Source organism: Columba livia, chromosome 13 (assembly GCF_036013475.1).
Source record: "Columba livia isolate bColLiv1 breed racing homer chromosome 13, bColLiv1.pat.W.v2, whole genome shotgun sequence".
Lineage (NCBI taxonomy): Eukaryota > Metazoa > Chordata > Aves > Columbiformes > Columbidae > Columba > Columba livia.
The window spans coordinates 8,544,661-8,567,539 of record NC_088614.1 but is presented as its reverse complement, the minus strand read 5'-3'; the positions used below and the strand labels follow the sequence as shown (position 1 = coordinate 8,567,539).

The 22,879-nt window shown below is 40.1% G+C and overlaps 1 protein-coding gene across 1 annotated transcript; it reads right to left on the bottom strand.

Moving 5' to 3' along the window:
• Positions 1-791: 791 nt before the first annotated feature.
• Positions 792-17,595, bottom strand: KCNG4 (potassium voltage-gated channel modifier subfamily G member 4). The gene is made up of 3 exons (XM_021290721.2): positions 17,118-17,595; positions 15,445-16,244; positions 792-2,342 (listed from the first exon to the last, which is right to left on the bottom strand). Exons 2-3 carry the CDS (start codon positions 16,192-16,194, stop codon positions 1,557-1,559), a joined length of 1,536 nt encoding a protein of 511 aa, XP_021146396.1. The 5' UTR covers positions 16,195-16,244; positions 17,118-17,595; the 3' UTR covers positions 792-1,556.
• Positions 17,596-22,879: the final 5,284 nt, after the last annotated feature.

Here is a 22,879-nt window from a genome sequence, read left to right as displayed (position 1 = left end):
ACCATCTAAATTGTGCCAACAACTGTGCTTTTCTGTACTTAAGCCGTGCAGCGCAGTGAGGACATTGAAAACCAAAATTCCCAAACGCCTGCATGAAGTTGCGTAACTCTGAAGGTGAAGGTGTGTATCTGTCCACATTGGAGATGGGTTCCAACACCTGGAATCAATACCTGGAAGTGTCCCCTGCGCTCCAACCTGCACCCCACTGTACAAGAACAGTGCCTGTTGCAAACTGGAACTGAACGGTCACTGCGCTGGGTTTTGTTCCATCACAAGGTCACAGGGACCTTGGTAGGATTTCAGAAATGCATTGCTGAAAGCTGCAAATCTGATTAAAAATTATTTAAGCCTTGATTCAGTACTTAAATACATGCCCAGCATTCTACGTGATGAAGTTCTGTGGGTGTCAATGGGATGACTGAGAACCTGAGGGCCTGTGAGCTGCCCCAGGCTCTAAACACGCAGGTGTGTGCACAGACCCTTTGTGTCTTGGGATCAGGTTTCACCAGCCACGGTCACCGCATCCAGAAGGTCAAATTGTGAGAGATTATTTTAGCTATGCCACGAAGTAGCGTAGTTGACTTCTGTGTAGTCCTGTTGCTTTCTTCTGGCCATACCTGAACACCCGAAAGGGTCATTTTCCATTTGTATTAGGAGATCACTCATGCTGCATCTCTGGCAATCATTCACCTCATTCTTTACTATTTGTACATTTGGATACTTCTGAGCTGTCTTTTTATTTTATCTTTCAGAGAAACCATCACCATTCAGTAAAATAAATAACACAACTCTTTTTAATATGGTCAATAAGCTTTTTTAATTATTTCTTGTTTTTTAAAATAAGTATATGAAAAAAGTTTGAAAACTTTTGCTGTCTAGTATGAAATGTTTACAGTTTGCAGACTGCAACTGCATTTCAAGCAAATTCTCTTGCAAACACTACATATTTTATACAATAGCAGTGCAATTTGTTATTTATAGATTGATCATCTGGCTACAGGCAAATTTTGAAAGCTTTCACATACAGTGCTTTTATTTTAAGCTTATCGGTGGCTTTAGATACAGAATGCAGATTTGCATTGAGGCTTCTTCAGTGTGCCTGGTAGATGAGCATTGTATAGCCAGCATTGGTGCATAGCCCTGAAAAAATCCATTCTAATGCTTGACTCAACATGTTAATTGCAAGAACATTGGGAAATCAAAGGCAAATAAAATAACAAGTGTATTTGTGCCAACAGAAGCTGTTTTCTTTGTTACTTGTTCAGTATTAGGTATTCAGCAAGATACATGTCTGGCAGAGACAAAGTTTATTCTTATTAGTCATAGAGAAGAATGAATACTTATTATTGAATAAACTCTGACTTTTGACATTCTCAAAACCTCCAGCTCCATCACAATGTGTTGGAGCTGTCTGTGTTGGCTTGACTGCTTATTATACCTATGATGGCAGAGAAAAATAATGTCCTAACTTATGTTGTTGCTTTACTTTGTGTGTTATGTTGACATCCATATGTCTATGTTTCTATTCCTGCTCTTGGGAAGTTCTACAGCCAGGCTCACTTCCCTGTGTAAATGTATTTGATTGGTGATGCTTGATCCTCCAGGATCAAGCTGTCCGTCTCGTTGAAGGTATCGCTTTCACCAGAGTGATTGGCATTTTTTACTCTGTTTAGCCGAGACTGCAATCGTTCATGTTCTTTTCGCAGCTCTGAGTAGGAATGGGAGAAAGTGTGGAATATTGATGTCGCGGGAAAAGACATGATGAGAATTCCACTGAGGATGCTGCTGAGAGCCACCATCTGGCCTGGGACACTCCGTGGTACCATATCTCCGTACCCCACAGTGGTCATTGAAATGATAGCCCACCAGTAAGATGCGGGGATGCTCGTGAATTCAAGCACCTTCCCAGACTCGTTCTCAGCGAGATAGACCAAAGGAGAAAACAGAGTGACGGCCACGCACAGGAAGAGTAAAAGCAGGCCGAACTCCCGCGTGCATTTCCGAACTGTGAGGCCCAAAGTCTGCAAGCCCAAGGAGTGTCGGGCAAGGCGCATGACGTACAAGATCCTCAAGGCACGTAAAACCCGTAGCACCAAACCAACCTTCTCCAAATACGTGTTGCTGCTTGGCCTGTCGTCCTCCTCGTTGGGGTCATCCTCTGAGAAGATGAGGGAAACGTAATAGGGTGAAATAGCTAAGAAGTCAATGATATTTAGGGGTCCTTTGAAGAACTGACACTTGTTCCTTGCTTGGATGAATCGGAGGCAGAACTCCAGGGAAAACCAAGCCACACAGATGGTCTCTATGACGAAGATGTAATAGCACTTCTGTGAACACTCGCCCTGACACAAAACAAAAAGAGGATTAAATAAAAGAACAGTCTGGGAACCAGCATCCAGAAACAATAAGGAAGGAGAAGATCTATCTGCCTGAGTCACTAGTACCAGAAATGTAGAAATCCCAGCTAGCAGGTAGTTGTACAGCAGCCGCATTTCAATGATGTATAGACAGTAATGAGCATGTGAAATATCTGAATTAACTGAAATATCTGCCTGCTTGGTTTTATTGTGTTGCTTCCTCCAGTCTAAATTAAAGAAACTTGTCTCTGTATATATTCTTGGCATGCAGCCTGCAAGTCCTAAATAAGTCCTGCTTTCTGTTTTTTCAAGGTAAAGCATTATAGGGACTGGTTGGGAGGTATTATTCTTCTCTGCATCCTTGGTTGCTTCAGCATTCCCCATAGAAAGGTGGGTGTATACATATATTTAGAGAAAGCAATTTATGTGGTCAGCTTCCTAAATGCATGTTCCTTTTTTTCAGAAGAGCATCTTTCAAATCAAACTTTTCAGGAATGTTACTCTGCATTTTATTTTTCCTTAGAGCATAGTTGTGGAAGTAGAGGACTGTGAGCTCTCCCCTGTTAACACTCTGTCTTTTTTATGTACTTTGAAAAGACATTTCAGAAATGTTTGCCTGTGATTCAAACCACAGTCCCTTTTTCTGCTGCAGCAAACAAAATTTTCAACTCCATTCCATCCTGCAGATGTGCTGGGATTTAGTCCATCCATATGCAACATCTGCCAGAAACTTCCCAAGCCTCTTCCTCTGCCTGTCTGCTGCTTTCTGGCAAGAGGGTATGAGACCCTGGGATTTAATGAGACTATGCTCATTGATTTCACATTGGGAGATAGATTTCAGGCTGAGTTTGTACGTGGATGTTTTATAGGAATATTTGTATATATTATGGAATATATGTGACACTGTTCATATAGAATATCCATCTCTAATGTCAGGCTTTCTGAAGATTCTTGATCCTTTTGAACACCCTGTTCAAAAGCAGCAATGTTGGAATAAAAGGGGAAAAAGAGGAAATATTAAGTACCAAAGCAAATTTCTATTTCTCCCAGTAATTTTGATGATTTTTACACCTCAGAGTGCTTTATGTTTCGCTTACAACTGTTATCCAAAGAGCAGGCAGAATAATGCACTGACTTAAAATGCTGTGTTCTTACCAAACTACGGGTTCCTCTCTCAGTGGTAGTTTTCAGATTTCCTGTTGTCACCAAATTCCCATTAGATGCTAGTTACTGTCAGCGACCTGTCAAATTATGGGCCAAATATTTTGATCCATGAAATGTTTGTGGGGTTTTTTGGGTTAGTGTTTTGTTTTCATTTGAATTTGTTGTTGTGTTTGTTTCCATAAATGGACAATGAAGGGGTTGCTGTGCTACAGGGGCTCCTATATACTCCCTCTTTCTGAACAAAGCAAATACATTTTGGAAATTCTAGTGATCAATGACTGCCAAAGCAAAACAAACCACGAAACTCTTTACTTTGTATTTTCTCTTTACTTTGTCTTTAGAGCAGAATTCTGAGCTTTTTTTTTTTTTTGGATCTCTTAGCAAAATTTGTCACTGATTTCTTTCTCGTCCTGACTGCATTTTTGCATCCAAAGTACCACCATGGTGTTAACAGGACGTATAAAAGTTCCAACTATGTTGTTGATTGTTAACATGATGGGAAGGTGAGGTTTTATTTATAAGTGACCACAGTATATTTTTGGGTGAGCTCTTTCAGCAAAACCCTCTGGCACGTTTTCCACTACTGTAGCGTCATTCAGGACTTAAACTATCATTGACTCTGACAGGAGAACAGTTATCACAAAGCCAGCAATGAGGGAGTATCTAACTCTTTATACTTTATTCATCCTGCAAAATTACTTTTGAACAATGAAAGAATTTATCACGATTTACAGAACTTGTCTCTAGCTGAAATTCTACCATGTATGATATAAATGTAATAAAATGAGTGCCTGGTATCGATCTTGCATATGAAAAAGAGCATTTGGCTCAGCAATGAAGGACACAATATTTTTTATGTACAAAGATACATGGTGAACCTGATGCTTGAAATAGTGATTTCTGTACCACCACAGGTAACAGGCAGTTCATGCTCCCTTTTCCTCATTGCCTTCTGTGCTATATAAGCCAATGGCTTGTTTTCTGGGTTCTCTTTTTGCTCATTTCCTGCCATTTGGGATTTTGGAGACACCTGTTACAGCCGCTGTTGCGGTTTGTTCCCTTCCTGGGGAATCCTACCTGCCCTAGTCCTGGTGTGAAGTTGTTCCATCCTCGATGCTTTTCATTGTCCCTTTTCCTTTTCGAAACAGAAGTGACTGAGGCTGCAGTTTTAAAGTGTGTGTAAGCTGTAAGATATGTAGTCAAATTTATATCCCGTTTATGACCAAGAATTTTAAAAACAAAGCTTTTTTTTATTGTGCACCTTTTAAAAATTAATCAAGTTTGGTCTGTGTAGCGATGATGCTTAGAATGTAATATTAATATTTCTACTAGTAAGAAATTGTGTGACTCTGGTAAGCGTTACTGTGGCTTTTGTGGAGTAATGTTGTTCAAAATGACCTGAGGTTCAGGAATTCAGCATTTCCAGGGTAATGTGTGATGGCAAAATCTCAGACCTCTATTGCACAGGTGAGTTTACAGAAGAGTAATGTGTTCACTAAGTGTGAATTCAAGCGAAATTAACTTGAGGTATGTGCCACTCACAAGATAAATAAGATAAACTTCCTGGCAAAGTGCCCTATTAGTTTACCAGGAAGCATTAGTTAAGATATAATGACATCTAGGATAATAAACAAAACCAGATCTTGGAGTTATGCTATACTAACCTATCTTACAAGTGATATAAATCTCATCTAGTGAAAATAATATCTTTACATGCATCAATAATTGCAGCAATGCCCAGAGAAACTGAATCAGAATTTCCACTGTGGAATATTTATCTTGTCCATCCAGCCAGGTTTTCAGATGCAACCCACTTTGTTACATTTTCTAGACAAGGGAAAAATGTATTATTTATAGATAACTGGATAAGAACACCAAGGAACTATTATTATGCCTTCAGGATCTGCTCAGTGTTGACTACTTGTGTCCCACTTGGTTGTACTCAAAGACACTTCATAATTAAAATATAGTGTGGAAAAGTTATTTTGAGTCATTAATTGGTCTGCTAATTAATTAGCTATTGCCAAAGATTTACCCCACTATGTTTTGCAGTGGATTTTTACCCCTTAGTTGATTGTAAGCTGCTTTTTCATAAAAGCTGAAGCAAAGAGAAAATAGTGGTAACTTACTTTGCACATTACACAGGTTGGTACGATCCTCTTATAAAACTGTTTGAGGATTCTGAGCATTTGAAGCTGAGTTGGGCCTGTTGGCAGCTGGGGGCTGTGTTGTACATTGGTAGGAAGGGTTTCAGGTACCAATGTTCTGCCCTTGCTGTGACTGACTCTAATTTGGGATTTTACCTAATCTATAAATAGTGTTGAGTCTGAGATGCAAGTCAGGCAAACCTGCAGCATTTCTCATTATCTCCTTTCTGTGCCTGCAAGTTAACACTGTTCTTGATGATGCAGTGATTTTAAGCATTTCTGGTGTTGAATAATCTCTTTTCTAGTTAAATAGTGACAGTTGCACCAATGCTTGTAGAATACTTTGCTAATAAGTATTGCTAGATGGATTATTTCAGAATCATGTCATTGCTACAGAGATCAATATTTTCAAAGCTTTAGAGTGTGGAAATCAACATGCGCATCAGCAATTCATATATATGTTGCTTATACAGCATACTTAGGAGAACACCGATTAGTATTATTTATGAAACCAAGTTGATAAAAGTCTTTGAACCTGGCTAGAAGTCACGATTGAACCACTGTGTGCAAACACTGTTATTCCCAGGATTCATTTAGGGAAACCAGCTGGCTCATCATCATAAAACAAATGAGCGATGGACAGATAATCTGAAACCTCTTCCCAGCTAGATCCACCCTCATTGCAGTAGTGATTGCTTCTGAGTAAAGGCTGTTCTGGTGTTCAGTCACCCATACTGATGTCTCAAAGGTTGGGCTGCTAAAACATCATCTCTCACACCAGAAATGTGCCTAGCTTTGTGGTGGTTGAAAAGTCACAATTCACATCTGCCAGACCTATCCTGGCAGGTCCAGATTTGGTTTGGCATGTTCATGTGCAGGCGGTTACTGCTCAGATCCTTCCCTCTGCTTCACACTGGTCTGTGGCCATGGGCCAGTGGCCACTGGAGTGGCAGCAGATGGGACTGGTCTGAACTGTGGCTCTGGACCTGCCTCCTGCCTGCCCGTGCCATCCAGTGCTTAGTGCAAAGGCTTATCCCAGCACGATGGCTCTTCTCACAGTCTGGCCTCTTGGCCCACTCAGAGAGAAAAAAAAACGTTCAGCCCTCTGTGTGGGGGATTTAGCAGCAAAACTCGCAGGGATTTTCCTCTCTAAGCCCAAGGCTGACATTTGATGGGCAGGGTGCTGTTTTCCAGCCTTTTGCCCTTCTCAAGGTTGTACATCCTGGTCTACAGCTTGTCCCTGGGCAATTCTGGTGGATAAAAAAAACCCAAACAACTAGCTAATGCAATAGTGAAAAAAAATCCAAGGCTGTGGGTCTGCAGGGTGAGGCTACAAGTCTAGAGAGTGGTTAGGCAGGAGCAAACCAAGGCTCGATTATCTTGAGGATCTTTTCCAAATGGAATGATTCTATGATTCTAAAACCTCAGTGCAGGGAACTGAGATACCTGATCAGCTCCCCGCTGTTCTTATCTCAGTACACAGCAGAAAACAAGCAGCTGCAGGGTGAAAAAATCCCTTTTGGCTGAAAAATGATGGTGGGGTTAGGGAGGGTTGTGCCCATCTGTGTTCCCTGTGCACCTGGACCCGCTGCAGTGCTGCAGGTCCTGCTGAATCACTGCGACTGCATTGCTGCGATTAGCTGAATAATTAAACCATGCTCTGCTGAATCAGGTAGTGGAGAAGGAGAACTTGAAAACTCTGTTATGGATCACTTCAGTACTTGGATTTGTGGTTATAGACTGATGCAAAAAAAAAAAAAAAAAAAAAAAAAATCAAAAGGTTTGCAGCATGCTGAGAAAGGGACTGTAACCTGATTTACAGAATGATGAGCCAGTTAAGGGAATGCTGCGTATTCTGATCACAGAATGTTTTCCCACCCACTTTGCTTTATGGGAAAGAAGCCTGGGCTTATGAAAACAGTTGCTACAACTAGTACATTTGAGGAGATGAAACTAATATTTGGATTATATTCATGTGGACATTAGAAAGAGCATAGAAGGAAATTATTATCTCTATATCCAATGCATAATTGTCTCCTCTGGTGCAGGAGTGTAACTAAAGTAGAATATTTCAATTAACTTTTGAGCTTGGGTCCTTATTCTGCAGACACCATGAGAATCAGTCTGAAGAACCTGAATTTGATTTAAACCAATTGGTGACCCCAGAGTGTTTGTGTTAGGAGAAAAATGTGAAAGTATCAGATATTTCTTGTTTTTCTAATAAGAAATTTAACAGACTTCATTTTGTAACTGTGAAGAACAATATAGCCAAAATGACAAGGTATTTATCTGAGATTTAGGAGTATGACTTTCAATTTCTGGTTTTGTTGCTGGTCAGATCATTTGCACTGTTACTGTTTCTTCTCTGCTTTTTTCCTCACTGCACTGTAAGTTCTTCAGAGCAGAAATTATTTGTTATTGTACTATTGTAGTACAGGATGTGCGGTGGGGTCCCAAATAAGATTGAATCTGTTATAAGGGAAAATAATAGTGCTAATAGGAGGTGCTGGTACTGTGGGAATAAACACAACATATGCAGTTCATAGCCCTGATGCGACGATGAAATTAACAATTAGATTTGCTGGGAATTAGGCTGCAGCAGTAGACTGAAGACCCCTCAACTATTTCCATTGTATTCGAAGAGGAATTTCTAGATCACGTACAAATTTGGGTGATTATTTTTAATACTTGTTGCATTATTGGTATGAATTTGGAGGATGCATTGATTTCAAATAGCATTTCCTGAAGACAGCATGGCAAATAGCCATCTTCCCAGAGAAGGCTTTTACAAAGTTATCATCTCTGCTAAACCCCTTGAGATGAGTCAAGCAGGGAAAGTGAACAGCATTTTTTCCCGTTGTAAGTATTACAAACTTGCAAGCAGCAGAAGGGAAAAGCAAGCATAGTTCCCAGCGAAGAGCACATGTGCTGGCACACAGAATCGCGGTGGTTTGCCCGTGGCAGAGCAGGGAGAGCAGCCGGGTGTTCCCCCAGGATAGCGTGCAAAGCCCGGAGACTTACAGCTCTTGGGAGCCGGCCAAAACTGGATGAACATAAGGCAAACTAATAATGTCTAATTGTGCTTTCTGAACATTGGACCTCATACTGACAGAGCCAGCTTTGGAAAACCATCCAGAGTCCATTTACTCACTGGAGTGTCCTGACTTTCTAAAGAAAACTTTCTGTGGCAGCGAGGGTGAGCTGAGACATGGAGGTTCAGCAACTTTTACCCCCCTCCATGCTCCTCTTTGGAAATGTGAGCCTCACCAACGTTGTACGTATTAGATTTAATTGCTGAAATGTGCAATTCTGTTTGCGGGTGCTTCGCAAACAGTTACTAATTATGTGGAACTCTGAAATCAGAGTCCTACTGTAATGCTGCAATGTCAAGGTCAAAGTTTTTTATGCTAATTAACAGATATGCAAGCCTTATGAAAGGGCAGATCCTGTAAAGCTATAAGTTCTATGTATATATCAAAGCACCAGGCCTGAATATTCTAATTTGTTTTTTCACAGCTTCTTATATATTTCTTTAATTGTTCTTAATGTAACTAACTCAACCCACAACATGAATAAGTTAGCTGGATTCTACTGTGCCAGGTATACCTAGTAGACTGGGAAATTTTTGGTGCATCAGTGAAGCACATTTTCCTGCTTTAAAATGCTGCAATACTTCCATTGTTGATCAAACCAGGTTGAAGAAATCAGAATTGTATGAGATGGGTGGGTAATTTAGGCGATTGAGTGTCCGCAGTAAGCGTTCTGATAAGAATCCAGAGAAATGTACTGAGCAGATGCAGTAAAACCAAAGCACATCCAGTTTTATTTTGTTCCGAGTAATTTCGAGTCATATATATATACCGATATATTTATAGCTAGCCATGTACGCACACGCCTTTATAGTTTTACGCTTTTAAATGAGCATTAGAAGCGTTTCTGAAGTCAGGATTTCATTAATCCCTTTGCAATAGAGCAAGTTGTTCTGGGCCGGGCTTTGTGTGGTGTAGGCTGGTGTTAGAAGGTAAGTTTGAAGTTCCTGTGAAATGCCCCTGATTTTCGGATATATTTGGAATACTGCCCTACTTCACTAGCAGTACCCTGTACTAGTCATCAAAAAAGGCATTTTTCAGTAGGAATCATTTTGCCCTAGGTAGTCAGCTAGAAAATTCTTTTCTGATCAATATTTTGACCCCCTTAGTTAAAAGCTATAAAAATGGACCAGCAGCAGTATCTGCCAAAATCTGTCATATTCCATTTACTAAAGGTGATTGTGTCTAATGGTTGGACAAATTAAACTTTGCTGAAGAGTTTTATCTTTGCAGCAGAACTAGGGTTACACACTTCTCAGGGCCACTCTCCATAAGGATTATAATTTCCTCCCAATTTCTTTGGGTTTCACTTTCATAAGTGAACTAGAAATACTGAATGTCATCTGCAGGTTATGGGCAGGGTTGGAGCTTTATGTTTGTATATTTTGTAGCACATTTAATAGCTTGAATACTAAAGATACACCTCTTGCAAGAGTATCTTCACATACTGAACTGGTTAGATACAGATCAATGTGAATTTTTATAATTAACATACTTAGCTGTGGCGGTTGTAACCCTGATGAAACAAATGTCTTGTTTGATTTTCTTTCTCTTCACTCTAAGACCAATAAATTGTTGGGTTTTTTTTCCCCATAAAGTAAAATTACACCACTTTTAAAGAAAATTTGTTCCTCAGTGTTTTTGTCCAGTGTACAAGCAAACAGGCTGGTTTTAGTGTCATACAGACAACATCAGCAACTTCGAACATCGGAAAACATTAAGTCAGAGCTTCCAGAATAGTGGTGTAGAATGAAAATAAAATAAAATTTAAAAAAGGTTCTATATAGTAGGTACTGAGTTATTTTCATGCATTCATGTTTTCCAGATTCTCAGTGCAACCAGGGATTAAAAACTTACTCTTTCAAAGGGAATTAGATTTTAACATAATCAAATGACCCCAGGAATGGGAGCTTTAAATAAACAAATATTCTACATTTCAAGATAAAGTGGGTAGATCTGACAATACTGGTTGCAGCTTGTGTCGGTTATATTTCACTAGGTTATACACAATACAGAGAGCAATTGCAGGCTCTTCAAGGTCAGTTAAGGGCAAATAAAATTAATAGTAACAAGGTCTGACTGTTCACTGATCACTAAAGAGGAGAACAGAGGATAGACATTTCCTTCTTTCCTAAACTCACGGACATGCTTTGGTAGGAGCCATTGACACTGGGAGAAAGTGGTTTAATTGTTACTGGTGCTGAGGGACAGGGAATGGAAATGGTTGGGGTTTCTTTTTCTTCTCTTTCTCCCAACCCTAATTTGCTTGTTTTCCTGAAGACCTTGAGTTATCTTTTCTGCTGAGTCATTTCTCTAGAGGATGCTGATTTTAGGGAAAATCTAGTCTTTCTATAAAGAAAATCCCGAGGGGGCTTCAAAGCATTCTCCCTGTCTGAGCTCTCCCTGGTGGTTTTATTCCATGGTTTTCTGGTGTAATGATGTTTTTTCCTTTGGGTTAGACGTGCTGAGCAGTGACTGCTTCAATTACATCTCTTGGATCCTGATCTCTTATGTGAGACTGGGACTTTCAGGGGGTTTTGATGGAACTTTTGCCGTGTTTATAGTGGGATGATTGTAGTTTCTTTGTTTGAGGGGAAATACTGGTAGATTTTGTCACTTCAGCTTTGTTATCCTATATGGATGGTCCCTGATTCAGATTTGTAGTTTTCTCAGGTATCTGTTCAGACCAATAATAAACAGAGTTCCTCACCACTAAATATGCCTCTTTTTTTTTTTCTCTCTACATGCACATGTGCCTTGATTACTACATTTTGGTGACACTTTGTTTGCTTCCTTACTAAAGACAGTTTGATCTCTGTGAAGAACAGATGCAAATATTCTAGATAAGGATGTATTGCTATTGGAGGATGTGACATTGCAGTTGTTACATGCCCAAGTAATGTAACTTGTTACTAATGAGTCCTCCTTCTGTAGCATCATGTATGATAAGTTCTTTCATGTACCAGTTTTGTGGTCAGGCTTAAACTTGAGATCACTAGAGCTACACGTTTACTGCTCCAGAGTTTTCCTGACCTTTTGGCCTGTGGCTGTTCCCTCTGGGTTGGGACTCGTGGCAGGTGCTTATGTGATACAGTAGTTACAGAATTGTTTGCCCATCTATATGTGTTTTTCTTTTATATTTCTAATGAGAAGGTTCCTAAATGTCATTTGATGTATTCTAGGGTATGTTAATGGTATCAATTATAGACTCATAGAATCATTTTGGTTGGAAGAGACCCTCAGGATCATCCAGTCCAACCATAACCTAACTCTGACACTAACCCATGTCCCTAAGAACCTCTTCTAAATGCCTTTTAAACCCCTCCAGGGATGGTGACTCCACCACTGCCCTGGGCAGCCTGTTCCAATGCCTGACAGCCCTTTCTAGGAAGAATTTTTTCCTGCTATCCAATCTAAACCTCCCCTGATGCAACTTAAGGCCATTTCCTCCTGTCTTATCACTTGCTATTTGGGAGACAAGATCAATACCCTCCATACTCCAGCCTCCTTTCAGGTAGTTGTAGACAGCAAGAAGGTCTCTCCTCAGCCTCCTGTTCTCCAGGCTGAACAGCCCCAGTTCCCTTAACCACTCCTAATAAGACTTGTGCTCACTCTTAATTTTAGTTTCAGCTGTATTCGTATCTTTAAGCTAACCCTCTCCTCCCTTTTCTGGTGCCCAGAGAGATGCTCTTTCCCTCCCCTCTGGTTGCCAGGGTGACCGGACGTCCCTGATGCGGATGCTCCTGCCTTGGCTCCTCGCCATCCCTCTCCGAGACTGGAGCTCTGGCTTTCCCTCGGATGGGGAGGACTCCTGGTTGCTCTTCTGCCTGCTCAGGCAGCTTTTCTCCCTTCTAAACAGACCCAGCTTAGCAGCTGCTAAAAGGACAAGCGATTTCACGTGCCTGCAGGGTGCGATCAGCCAAGCTTCTGAGTGAAGTGGAAGTCACCTTGTATTATTATTATTATTTTATTTTTTTTTTCCACTGATCCTTTTCCTTGAGCTGGAGTCCAGCCAGTTCTCACTCTCTTAATGTGGCTGTGATGATGAGAAAATGGACCCTAGAGTGGTACATATGCAGCAGAGGTAAAGCCTTTTTTATTTGTATTTCAGAATGGATAAATTCGATTCCCAGTGTTAATGACATTGGAAAACAGATCCTTGCAGTACTTATAAGCACATTTGCACATAGAGATTTTGCCAAGCTTTTACTCAGAAATTAATAACCTTCAGGATATGACAACTTTGAATGGAGCTGTGGAATTACAAGTTGTTCAGAAACTTTATTGAAGGAATTTGCTTGTTTTCTGTCACTGAGCAAACAGATGTTGTGTTATCTTTATGTTCAGCCTGAAAAGAGAAAATTTCAGATTCTGCATGTCTGTCCGAGGCTGCTGGTAAATATGGCCCCCTCTTGGAATCACTTTCTTAGGTCAGCCAGGGAACTATTTTGAGTTACAAGTCAATGTAGAGTTGCAGTTTGCCTGGGTATGACTCAGCCACAACCAAAAAGTGGTGTTATTAGTCAATTAAGTTCTCGGAGTTATTTGTCTGGTTCTAGCTAAAATGTTCTTTTGAGATCCCAGTAAGAAAATCTTGGGTGTTGCAGGCTAAGGATTTAGGGATGGAAGAACTAGTGGTTCATATTCTGTGCTTTTCCAGAAGGCGTGAGTATTTTGTCTTGCACATTCCCCCATGTTTTCTCTGGCATAATTTTAAATGATGCAGATAATAGGACTTTCAATATTCGATTCTGTGCTTCTGGGACGCAGTGACAAAGTACATGAGACTGGTGCTGTAAGTGTAAATTATGCACTGTTTCCCATTATTTGGACAAATGTGGTCCTTTGCTCAAGTTCATCCCTCATTGTCTCCCCTGCACTTTAAACATTCCTACTTTTGAGCTTGTTTCAGTCTAATTTGCATGTTTTTAAAGTAGTGATATACATGCAAATCTATAAGTAGTAATGTCAGCTGTCTTTCGTAGGAAATGCAGGAACACCAACTACCAGATACACTTAGAACCCTCAACATGCTTTCCTCTCTAACATACGGTTAATTATTTTTAAAACACAACATATTCCATCTAGCTCAGCTCTGAAACATTTTGTCCTTGTTCTTTTGCATGAGAAGTATTTATAAAAGCTTTTTCTGCAGTGGTTGGGAAATTAAGGTAAAATGCATCAGGCTACTTCCATTAACAAAGTTAGTAGGAAGCACTTGCTGGAGCAGAGTTTCTAATGTTTTTATGTCTAGCTGTAAGAAGTATGTTCTATATTTGAAGCACTTCCTTGAAAGAAGTATTGGAACAGCGTCACAGTTTTTCCTGCCAAAAGTAATAGCTGTGGAAGGCTGCAAGAGCACCAGACTTAGTACTGAAAGGGAATAGTCTTCCTATACAAATGTAAGTTAATATTCAAGGGGTTAAATGGAACAGGGAATTATCTTAAATTTCAGCCTTCTGTGCAGCCCTTAGTTTTATTCAAAGACATCAAATATCATGACATATTCCCACCATGACTGTGGCATTTTGAATTACTGCTTGAGCAATAAAATAAATACAGATTTTTGTATCGTGCATGCCATGCTGGGCTGTAAAATTAAAACTGGCTTTATTCATCACTGTACAATACTGTGAGGAGTGTTTTATCTTACAGCAGTGCTTGGGGCAGGGAGTTTATTTGACTTGGATATCCTCAACACTTTTAGAAGGGCAGTTTGCAAATAAAGTGGAGGATTCGTTAAAGAGATTAATGGAAAAGATTAATGAAGGTTATTTGATGAATTTGGACATTACCACATCTGAAATAACTTTGAATTGTTAATTTCCTCTGTTTTTATTATATTTAATCTGTTTTATTGTCTTCACAACGATGTTATAGAGAAGATCCTTTGTGTATGAATCAGGTTTGATTTATTTGCCCTGAATGAATGTGGATGACTTACTTGAAAAAGACTTAAATGTAGTTAGCAGTTCAGCTGGTATTTGGAATTACACCTACAATATATACATACATATGTAGGCAAAACCAGAATTCTGTAAGCATGGAGTTATGATTTTTGGAGGCGCTGCTTTAAGTATCAATATCTCTGAAATAGTTCCTGTATCTCATCCTTTAATCCTTATGCAACTATTGAAATGCAACAGTATTCTGGAGGGAAAATTAATGCCCATTTTTTCCTCTTTAAAGATTTGACTTTGTTAACGCAAGGGAAGATATTCAGCTATATTTAAAAGTAAATAAGCCAGAGGAAAATATTTATCTAGCTGATACATCCAAACGAGATATAGTTTATAACTAGAGCACATTGAAGAGAAAACTCCACACTATTTGAGAGTCTCAGTACAAATGAGTTAATAGAACTTAGACCAGCAACTGCTTCTTCATAAGGAAAAACAATGCTGCATTAGAGAGCTGCAGTATCTTTCCTGCCCAGAAGCTCTTTCCTGTATTTTAGCTGACAATAGTAAAATATTTTGTTCATGTTATTCTTGAGTATCTCTTTGATAGGAGTAATTTAAGCCATTCTTGCATTTTCTGTTACAGACCATTTCATTACCAGTGACAGATTTGAACCTCATGCCTGTGCCTTTTCTGTATCTTTATCTTTTTAACGATTTATGCCTAGCAAAATAAACAACTGTCTTTTAATTCTGTAGTTAGACCAGTTAAAAAGGACTTACTTACCCTGTCTTCTTCAGCTCTTAAGTCTGGCATTGTGCTGACACAAAGGCTTATAGCTGTGGTGGCCACAAAGAGAATGGAGAGACAAGCAAAGACTTTGCCTGGGAGTCCCGACTGGGGATTTTCTACCATATCTCTGAGACTGTTCATAAACTGTCCAAATTTGGTTTTGTTGTCCAAGACACACGTAGCTTCTTTGCTCCTCCGAAGCTCCTCTTCTTTGCGTACCTCGGCCAACTCCTGCAGTTTCTGAAAGAGTTTTCGAAAGCAGCAGTTCTCCAGATTGGATTCCTCAATGCCCCAGTATCTCAGCTCCTCCTGAAAAGACAAGGCACACATGTCTCGTAAGAGCATCAGCTTCCCTGCTGCTAGAAAGCTGACAATCATCCCAAAAGCATTGGGGTTCCTGTCAAAGAAGAACTCATGGGTGTCTTCATCATAATCGTCACACAGCTGAATTATTTCTTCATAGCTGCTGCAAAACTTAAGTTTGCTCAGTCTGGTCAGGGGAAATTCATCTAAAGTACTCCAAGGTAGCAGGTACTTGATGCCTCCAACATTTATCATGATCTCTGTCTTTAGATCGACTGCAGAGACTTGATCTGGATGGTAAATCCTCCTGGCTCTTTGGTAGTGGACCCCTTTGGCAGAAGGGGTTTCAACGGAGACAGGGAAGAAGTGGCTCAAAGAATTACAAGAAGTGTAGCTAATATTACTATAGTCTTGGTCGCTGCCTCCGGAGAGAATAGGCATCTCTAAGAGTTCTCACTGGGACATCCGAAATGGCATCAGAGCAGGGTTATCTGGCAGCCGAAAGACACAGGAAGGAGGAGAAAACATAGTAGAGGTTATTGCAAGTGATAAGGTGTTTCAGATTACTTTCCTAAATCACAACAATGATGAGTGCCTGATTTGTAAGTTAAAAGTCATCTCTGTGCTTCTTCCCGAGATCTGCAGCCTGTGAATGCGATTTGCTTTGCAGCTTCATTGGTTGTCTGGCAACACACCGACACGGAGGAGAGCTAAAGCCTCATTCACAATTATTGTGAAGGGTCAGATGCCTGCAAATCCACATGTGAACAGATCACTCTCTTCCCTAAGAATCTCTCTCTCTCTCATCGTTAGATCATTGCATTTTCCCATGGTTGTCGCTTTGCTTTCTTATTTCTTTAAACCTTTAAATACATGCTAACGCAACTAAGCTGCTTAATAATTAGAGTTCTGGTGGTCAATTACCTGCCATCAGCTCGATGCAAGGTTCCTAATTGCTTTAACTTGAATGCTCAAATTGCAATTCCTTTCACTGCACGCCTGTTTTGCTGCCTCGCGGGGGTACTGCGAGGATTAGCTAGCGGATATTTGTAAAATGCCTGAAGAGGTAAAGTGCTGTATAGATGACTATTCTTATCAACCCGGTCTTACATCACTGCAAATTGCTGAGGAGATATGGGGAACGTTTGCCCACCTTGGAGAAAACTTTGTTGCACAAACAGAAAAAGTATTTTATCAGCTTGGGGATGGGGGGAAAGCAATTGAAAGATGCCCTCCTTTCCTTCCCCTTTTCAGGAACAACCCCCTTTTTTTTCTGTTTGTAATATTTAAAGATTCAAAGGCATTTATGACCCCAAGTCAATGAACTGCAAAAATTGCAAGGAAACTTCCCCAAAGTTACTCACCGCCGCGCCACGGGCAGCTGCCCGGTGCCTGGCTTCCCCGCAGCTGTGCTCCTCATGCCGCAAACTGCTCGCTGTCCTCAGAGTGACAGTCCAGCTGACGGACCCGGGGTTATTTTGCAGTATCGATTACATGAAAAATCCGTATTGCACTCTGGAGATTACAGCCTCTTCCCTCTTTCTCTCCTTTCCTGAAAGTGAAGAATATTTGTATGTGTTCATGTAATGTGTTGTACTAGTAGATCCTTTGCAAAGGAGACAGTGTCCTGAGTGGCAGCTCTTCTTCTGGACTCCTGGGGCTTCCCAGTGAAATGTGCTGAGAGCCGGTGGATCCTGCCCACTCCCTGTCTCTCCTCTCGTTTCCCTTGGGATTGTCAGTGTGGTCCTGGAAGAGGAGGGGAGAGAGAAGGGGGAAGGGCTTAGAAATAATCTCTCCAGCATCCCTCCGTCTATTCAGCAGGCAGCAACTGGGTAAGAACATGGAGTACAAGGACAGGCTCCGACTAATGAGGTTTAATAATAAGTAAATTCTGGCAAAGCTACTTAATAAAACAATTTCAATGTCTATTAACTCTTTCCGTTGTAGTCACACCACTGTTGCTTGCTCTGGAGATACCAATCAGATTCCCCAGGAGCAGTTTCCATGTCCTGTGTCCCTCTAGAAACTGGGTTTGCTTTCCCTCAGTGGGGAAGGAAGTTTGTTGGCTCCATGGATGCTGGGCCTCAGTGTTTCTTTGCCTACAAGGGATGCACTTTCCTCCCGTAAAATAAAGGGTCTCTGGCTTGCAAATAATAGGTGCTGAACACTCTTTTTTTTTCCAGATTTGTACTGCTTTTCCAACAACCAAGAACTTCCTCCTCTCTTCTTTACAGGTGATGGGAAATCAAACATAACCCTTTTCTCATACTTGGCTGTAGAGGGGGTGAGCTTACTGTCATGTTTTTGTGTCTGTACTGCCAGCAGGTTTTGGGGTGTGTCACTCTGAAATTAAGATTACAGGGATTTGACCCATTTTCTACTTGCTTGGACTCATTCAGGGGTTCAAGAAGACCAAGGTTAGATCCTAGTGACAAGTGCACTCTGTGGTACCCCCGAAAGCAGTAAGGAACAGCTTGTGTCTGTACCCAGCATGGCTGCGAACCCCGAACCTGAATCCTGTTCCTAGAGAGGTGTGTGAATCTGTAGGGTTTACATGTCCCACTGTGAGTATGAAGGTCGAGTGGAGGAGTGTTACAAGTTTAGATTGCAGATCTGCCTTTCTGCCCCAGCACAGTGGGTAGAAGGTGCAGGTGATGCCTTTTGCTTGCACGATGCTACGTACCCTGTAATGTATGTGAGACTTAAGTGCAGCTAAACTGATGGTGTTGCAGCTGTTATTTGGTGCTGGCACAACCTGGGGCAAGAATCCTTTGCTAATTGGACTTTTTGGCACGTCTCTCTTGCCCCACTTGGTGCCCAGAAGATTAACTTCTTATCAGGCTTCACCACTGGGGTTTTCATTCAAGTCCTAATTATGCCATCCACAGAGAAAAACCAGATAGATGCCTGAAGGCAACGGAGTTCTGGGAGCATAGCTCAAAATCACTTAAATCCTACCACCTTTGTGCAAGATGCAGTTTGTTCTGCCTATCAGTCTTTCTTATGGATTATTTCTGCGAAGAAAAAGCAAACTTATTCTAATTAACTTTGGGTGGATTGTTTCACAAAAGGCTAAAACCAATTAGCATTTCCTTCTTACCTTGTGGAGACCTTGTGTAGTGTTGTTAAAGATTATATATTTCTGAAACAAGCTGACAAGACAGTGAATAAATCCAAAGCAACGAGTAAATATTGTACATAATTTAGTAATTTGAGTGCTATAGTTATTTATCAAGAAATACGTATGTTCAGGACTTCAAATCTAGTACTAGATACTGTAATATTTGCTTTTTTGGGAATCTGCAGCTGTGTCTCTAGCTAGATCAGGACCTCATTGCCAGCTAGACCCATACAGGTATCTGTCAGTCAGTTCTTAAGAGTCATCTGTCTTCATAAATGAGGCAGGGAAAGGGTAGAAATATTTTTATCTTAATTTTATTAACAGGAGATGAAGGCACAGGAAAGGAAAATAATTTGTCTGAGGGAGCCAGGCCCTGAACCCAGCTTTGAAGATCTTAAACCTGCAGCCCACGCCCAAAGTTGTCCTTCCACCCTGGCCAGTCTCTGTCTTCTGCTGTTCTGGACCATACTGTTCTTAGAATCATAGAATGGTTTGGGTTGGAAAGGACCTTTAAAGGTCATCTAGTCCAACCCCCTGCAGTGAGCAGGGACATCTTCAACTAGATCGGGTCACTGTTCTGTATTTCCCTTACTGTTCCTCTGTTTCCTAGATTTTTGGTAGATGATGGACGTGGGGGCTGCAGATGTTCTTCTGCTGAGAAACCTGAGGAGGGTGGACTTGGCTCTACTAGTTTGGTCACGTGTTTCTGGGTTGATCATGCACGACTTACCTGACAGTATTTCTCTGTCAGAACACCGAAAAAGAGCTGAGGATGAAACTCTGATTATATATGTATGGGCATTGTATATTTATTCAGAACTAATAATGTCTATATATAATGGGCAATCTCACAAAGGGCAGACCGTATTCTGAAATCATATGGGCTTGCAGGTCTTCCAATCGTTCTGCCAGGAGCAGGCATGTAATTTAATAAAGGCAAAATTGTCATTCTTCCTTCCCTCCCAACTGGGCTTTATGTAATGCTTAAATATAATATAAAGATAATTACTTTGCCTGTCATCTATGTCAGAAGACACATTTTGGGTTTTTAAAGTCGGAAGGAAAACAAAAATGTAAATCAAAATAATTATTTAAGGAAATATGAATGCACTGAGAAAGAGGAGAAACAATAAGAACAAAATAAATTAATTTTAGAAACCTGTACTGTCTTCATTCTTTAGAAATGAGCTCAGTGCTGAACCTTCAGTTGGTGCAATTTCATCACAAAAATACTGGGTGTTGTTTCTTTTCTCCATTGAGTGTACAGCCTTTGGGCTGCGGGGGGCTGATTCTTCTCTGAGCCTCGGCCCCTGTAGAGCCCTGACCTTTCCCAGGGTCTTCATGTTTGTGCCATGTGAACTCTTATGATAAAATAATTTTTCATTTCTTTAGAAAAGAATTGACATGGGATTGAAAGGAGAATTTGAACACTCAAAAATTAGTCTAAATGCTTCCATTGTGTTCCCAGGTGGTTAACACTTCTGGAAGTAATTGGATTTTGATAGCTTTGTTACATGGAAATTCAACATATTTTCTTATCCTTATATTACTCATTAGGCATAAAGAATAGCTTTGCCTTCTTTTTGTAGTTTAATTATGACATTACACATTGCAAGGTAAACTTTCAGGATTTATGCCAATATTTTATTCAGTCCAGCTTCATGTTCCTGTTTATTTCCTCATAATTTGTCTTTATGGAGCAATAGAGATCCCCTTTCTTGCCAAATGCCTAGTTTGTATGGATAATTAAATTGACAGTAAAGGGCGAGATTCACCTCTTCGTTATTCAGGTCTTTCTGAGTTGCAGCATTATTGATTCCAGTAGAATAATGCTGCCATTGCCCGGGAATATGTGGTAAATCAGGCAATGGGCACCCTTGATTTGTTAAGCGCTTTTATGAAATATTGCTAGTTCATTCCAGCCCTCAGAAGCCCCAGTCGTGATCTGTGCCTCTGTTGTACCACAAATTGTCTTGGAAGACTGAGTCACATATTGTTGGCTGTGTTTTACTCTTTATTTCCATCCTTGTCTTTGTAAAAGTTGTTTCTTTTTTCACTGTTGAGTTTGATGAAAGCCAAAAGTGGCCACTTCTCATTAGGTGAAATACCACTAAAGCAAATGAACTGTTTAGAGCATTTCTTTGCTATGGAAATGTAAAATAATGTTCATAATATGTAATGCATACATTTGTGTCCTTTCACTCTTTTCCATGCTTGAAGACTGAGCCTAGGAATTAACTTAGATAAGTTTCCCAAAGCTTTCTGTGTTCATTTGCTCTGGGCTGCCTAGAAAATTATACCTGTTAATGGACAGTACTCAAGGAAACTCATTTCAAATGGATAATCATTCTGATGTTGATCCACGTGAATTTTACATAAGGGCTGAACCACTTAGGTTTAAAAGGTTTTAGGGAATTAAAATATGTGGCATGGGCAGAAGAAAGCTGAGTGCTATTAGGTGCCAGGACTTTTTTATGGAAAACACATGTAACCTTCCCTTCCTTGAGTCCAAACCAAAGGGCACATCTGTGAGGGCACATCAGGAAAAAAACAAAAAAAGGTTAGCATTTTTGACCTCATTGAGAGTCTCACAACAGAGGGAATTAAAACAGAGTCCCTGGACATAATCAGCATGAAGCTGTTGCTGATAAATGTGAGTTTTCGTCAAGAGGACAAACTTCCATTTTTCTCTCTTACTCTGCAGGCAGATTTGGATTGTGCATTTTGATTTTGCTATCAAAGTTAAAAACATCTTGACAGCATAAAACCTTTGGTGAGATGAAAATTGGAAATGATATAAAAATTTTTCTCAACGAGTGCTTTTCATTTCAAAATTCCAAAGCATTTATGAATCACGTCATTTAGATGACTGGTATTAAAAGAGTCATTTCAGTGATCCACCTCAGGATTACTGAAGCACCACAAATACCCAGTTTATAGTATTGGGTACAACTATGCGTATATAACTTTCACTATTTCTAAAGACCCTCTGAAACCTAACATTTGCCATTTGAGTCTCTAGGATGTTTTGGTTTTGTTTTGTTGTTTTTTTTTTTTTTTTTTTTTTACCAGTTTTATGCATTTCTGCTGTTGCTAACAAGAGATGTGCTTAAGAAAGAGAAACCTTTGCTTCAAGAGAAGCTGTCTGAAAGGTGTCTGCAAAGGGATAGATAACTGTGAAATTGTGCCACCGTGTGTTAGGGGAAAATAACACCTATTTCAGAATTTGAAGAGGGAAATGGGCAGAAGGTGGTGTTGCCAATTTCCTAGGAAGAAAAACTGAGGAAACACTTACTAATCAGATGTTTCAAGCACCACAAACACTGTTGTTTGGTGCTGAGAACGCTCACGTGGGGGATGTGCATATCTATATGTACCCTTGATTTTGGAGATGACAGAGTAGTGGGTATCTCTCTGTTTACATGAACACACACCTGGCAGACTGTGCACACAAAATGTCTGCAGTATTGAAAGAGAAAAGGTAACATTGTGGCTACAATCCAGAAGCTCTTTGTTTATCTCTTACTATTGTAAAATTCTTTCTTTGTTATCCCAACCATATTATTTCATATCTCTGTGCCTTGGTTTCCTTGTCATAAATAAAATAAATATAACTATCATGGTCTTGTAAGGAGAACTGTTTGTATTACTAAGATATGACAGCAAGGTGCCATTTGTGAAGCAGGACAGAAGGTATTAAAACATTGATCTTCAACTAACTATGCTGGACTATTTTTTAGTAGGTTTAAAGTTACTAGTGAGATTGATTATCTAAGGTTATGTAGCTCAAGAATAAAACATAGCAATGCTTTTGGTTTTCAAACAGAAAGCAGAAACAGTGTTAAAATTACATTAGCTACTGTGACGAACTGCCAGATTAAAATGTGAATTGCCAAGCAGGTGAGGTGGGTTTGAATACTGAATGATGTTGATTTTTTTTTTTTTTTCCCCCTCTGCTGTTAGGATTTATTTCTCAAATCATTTCAAACTCGCAAAGGAAGGTCT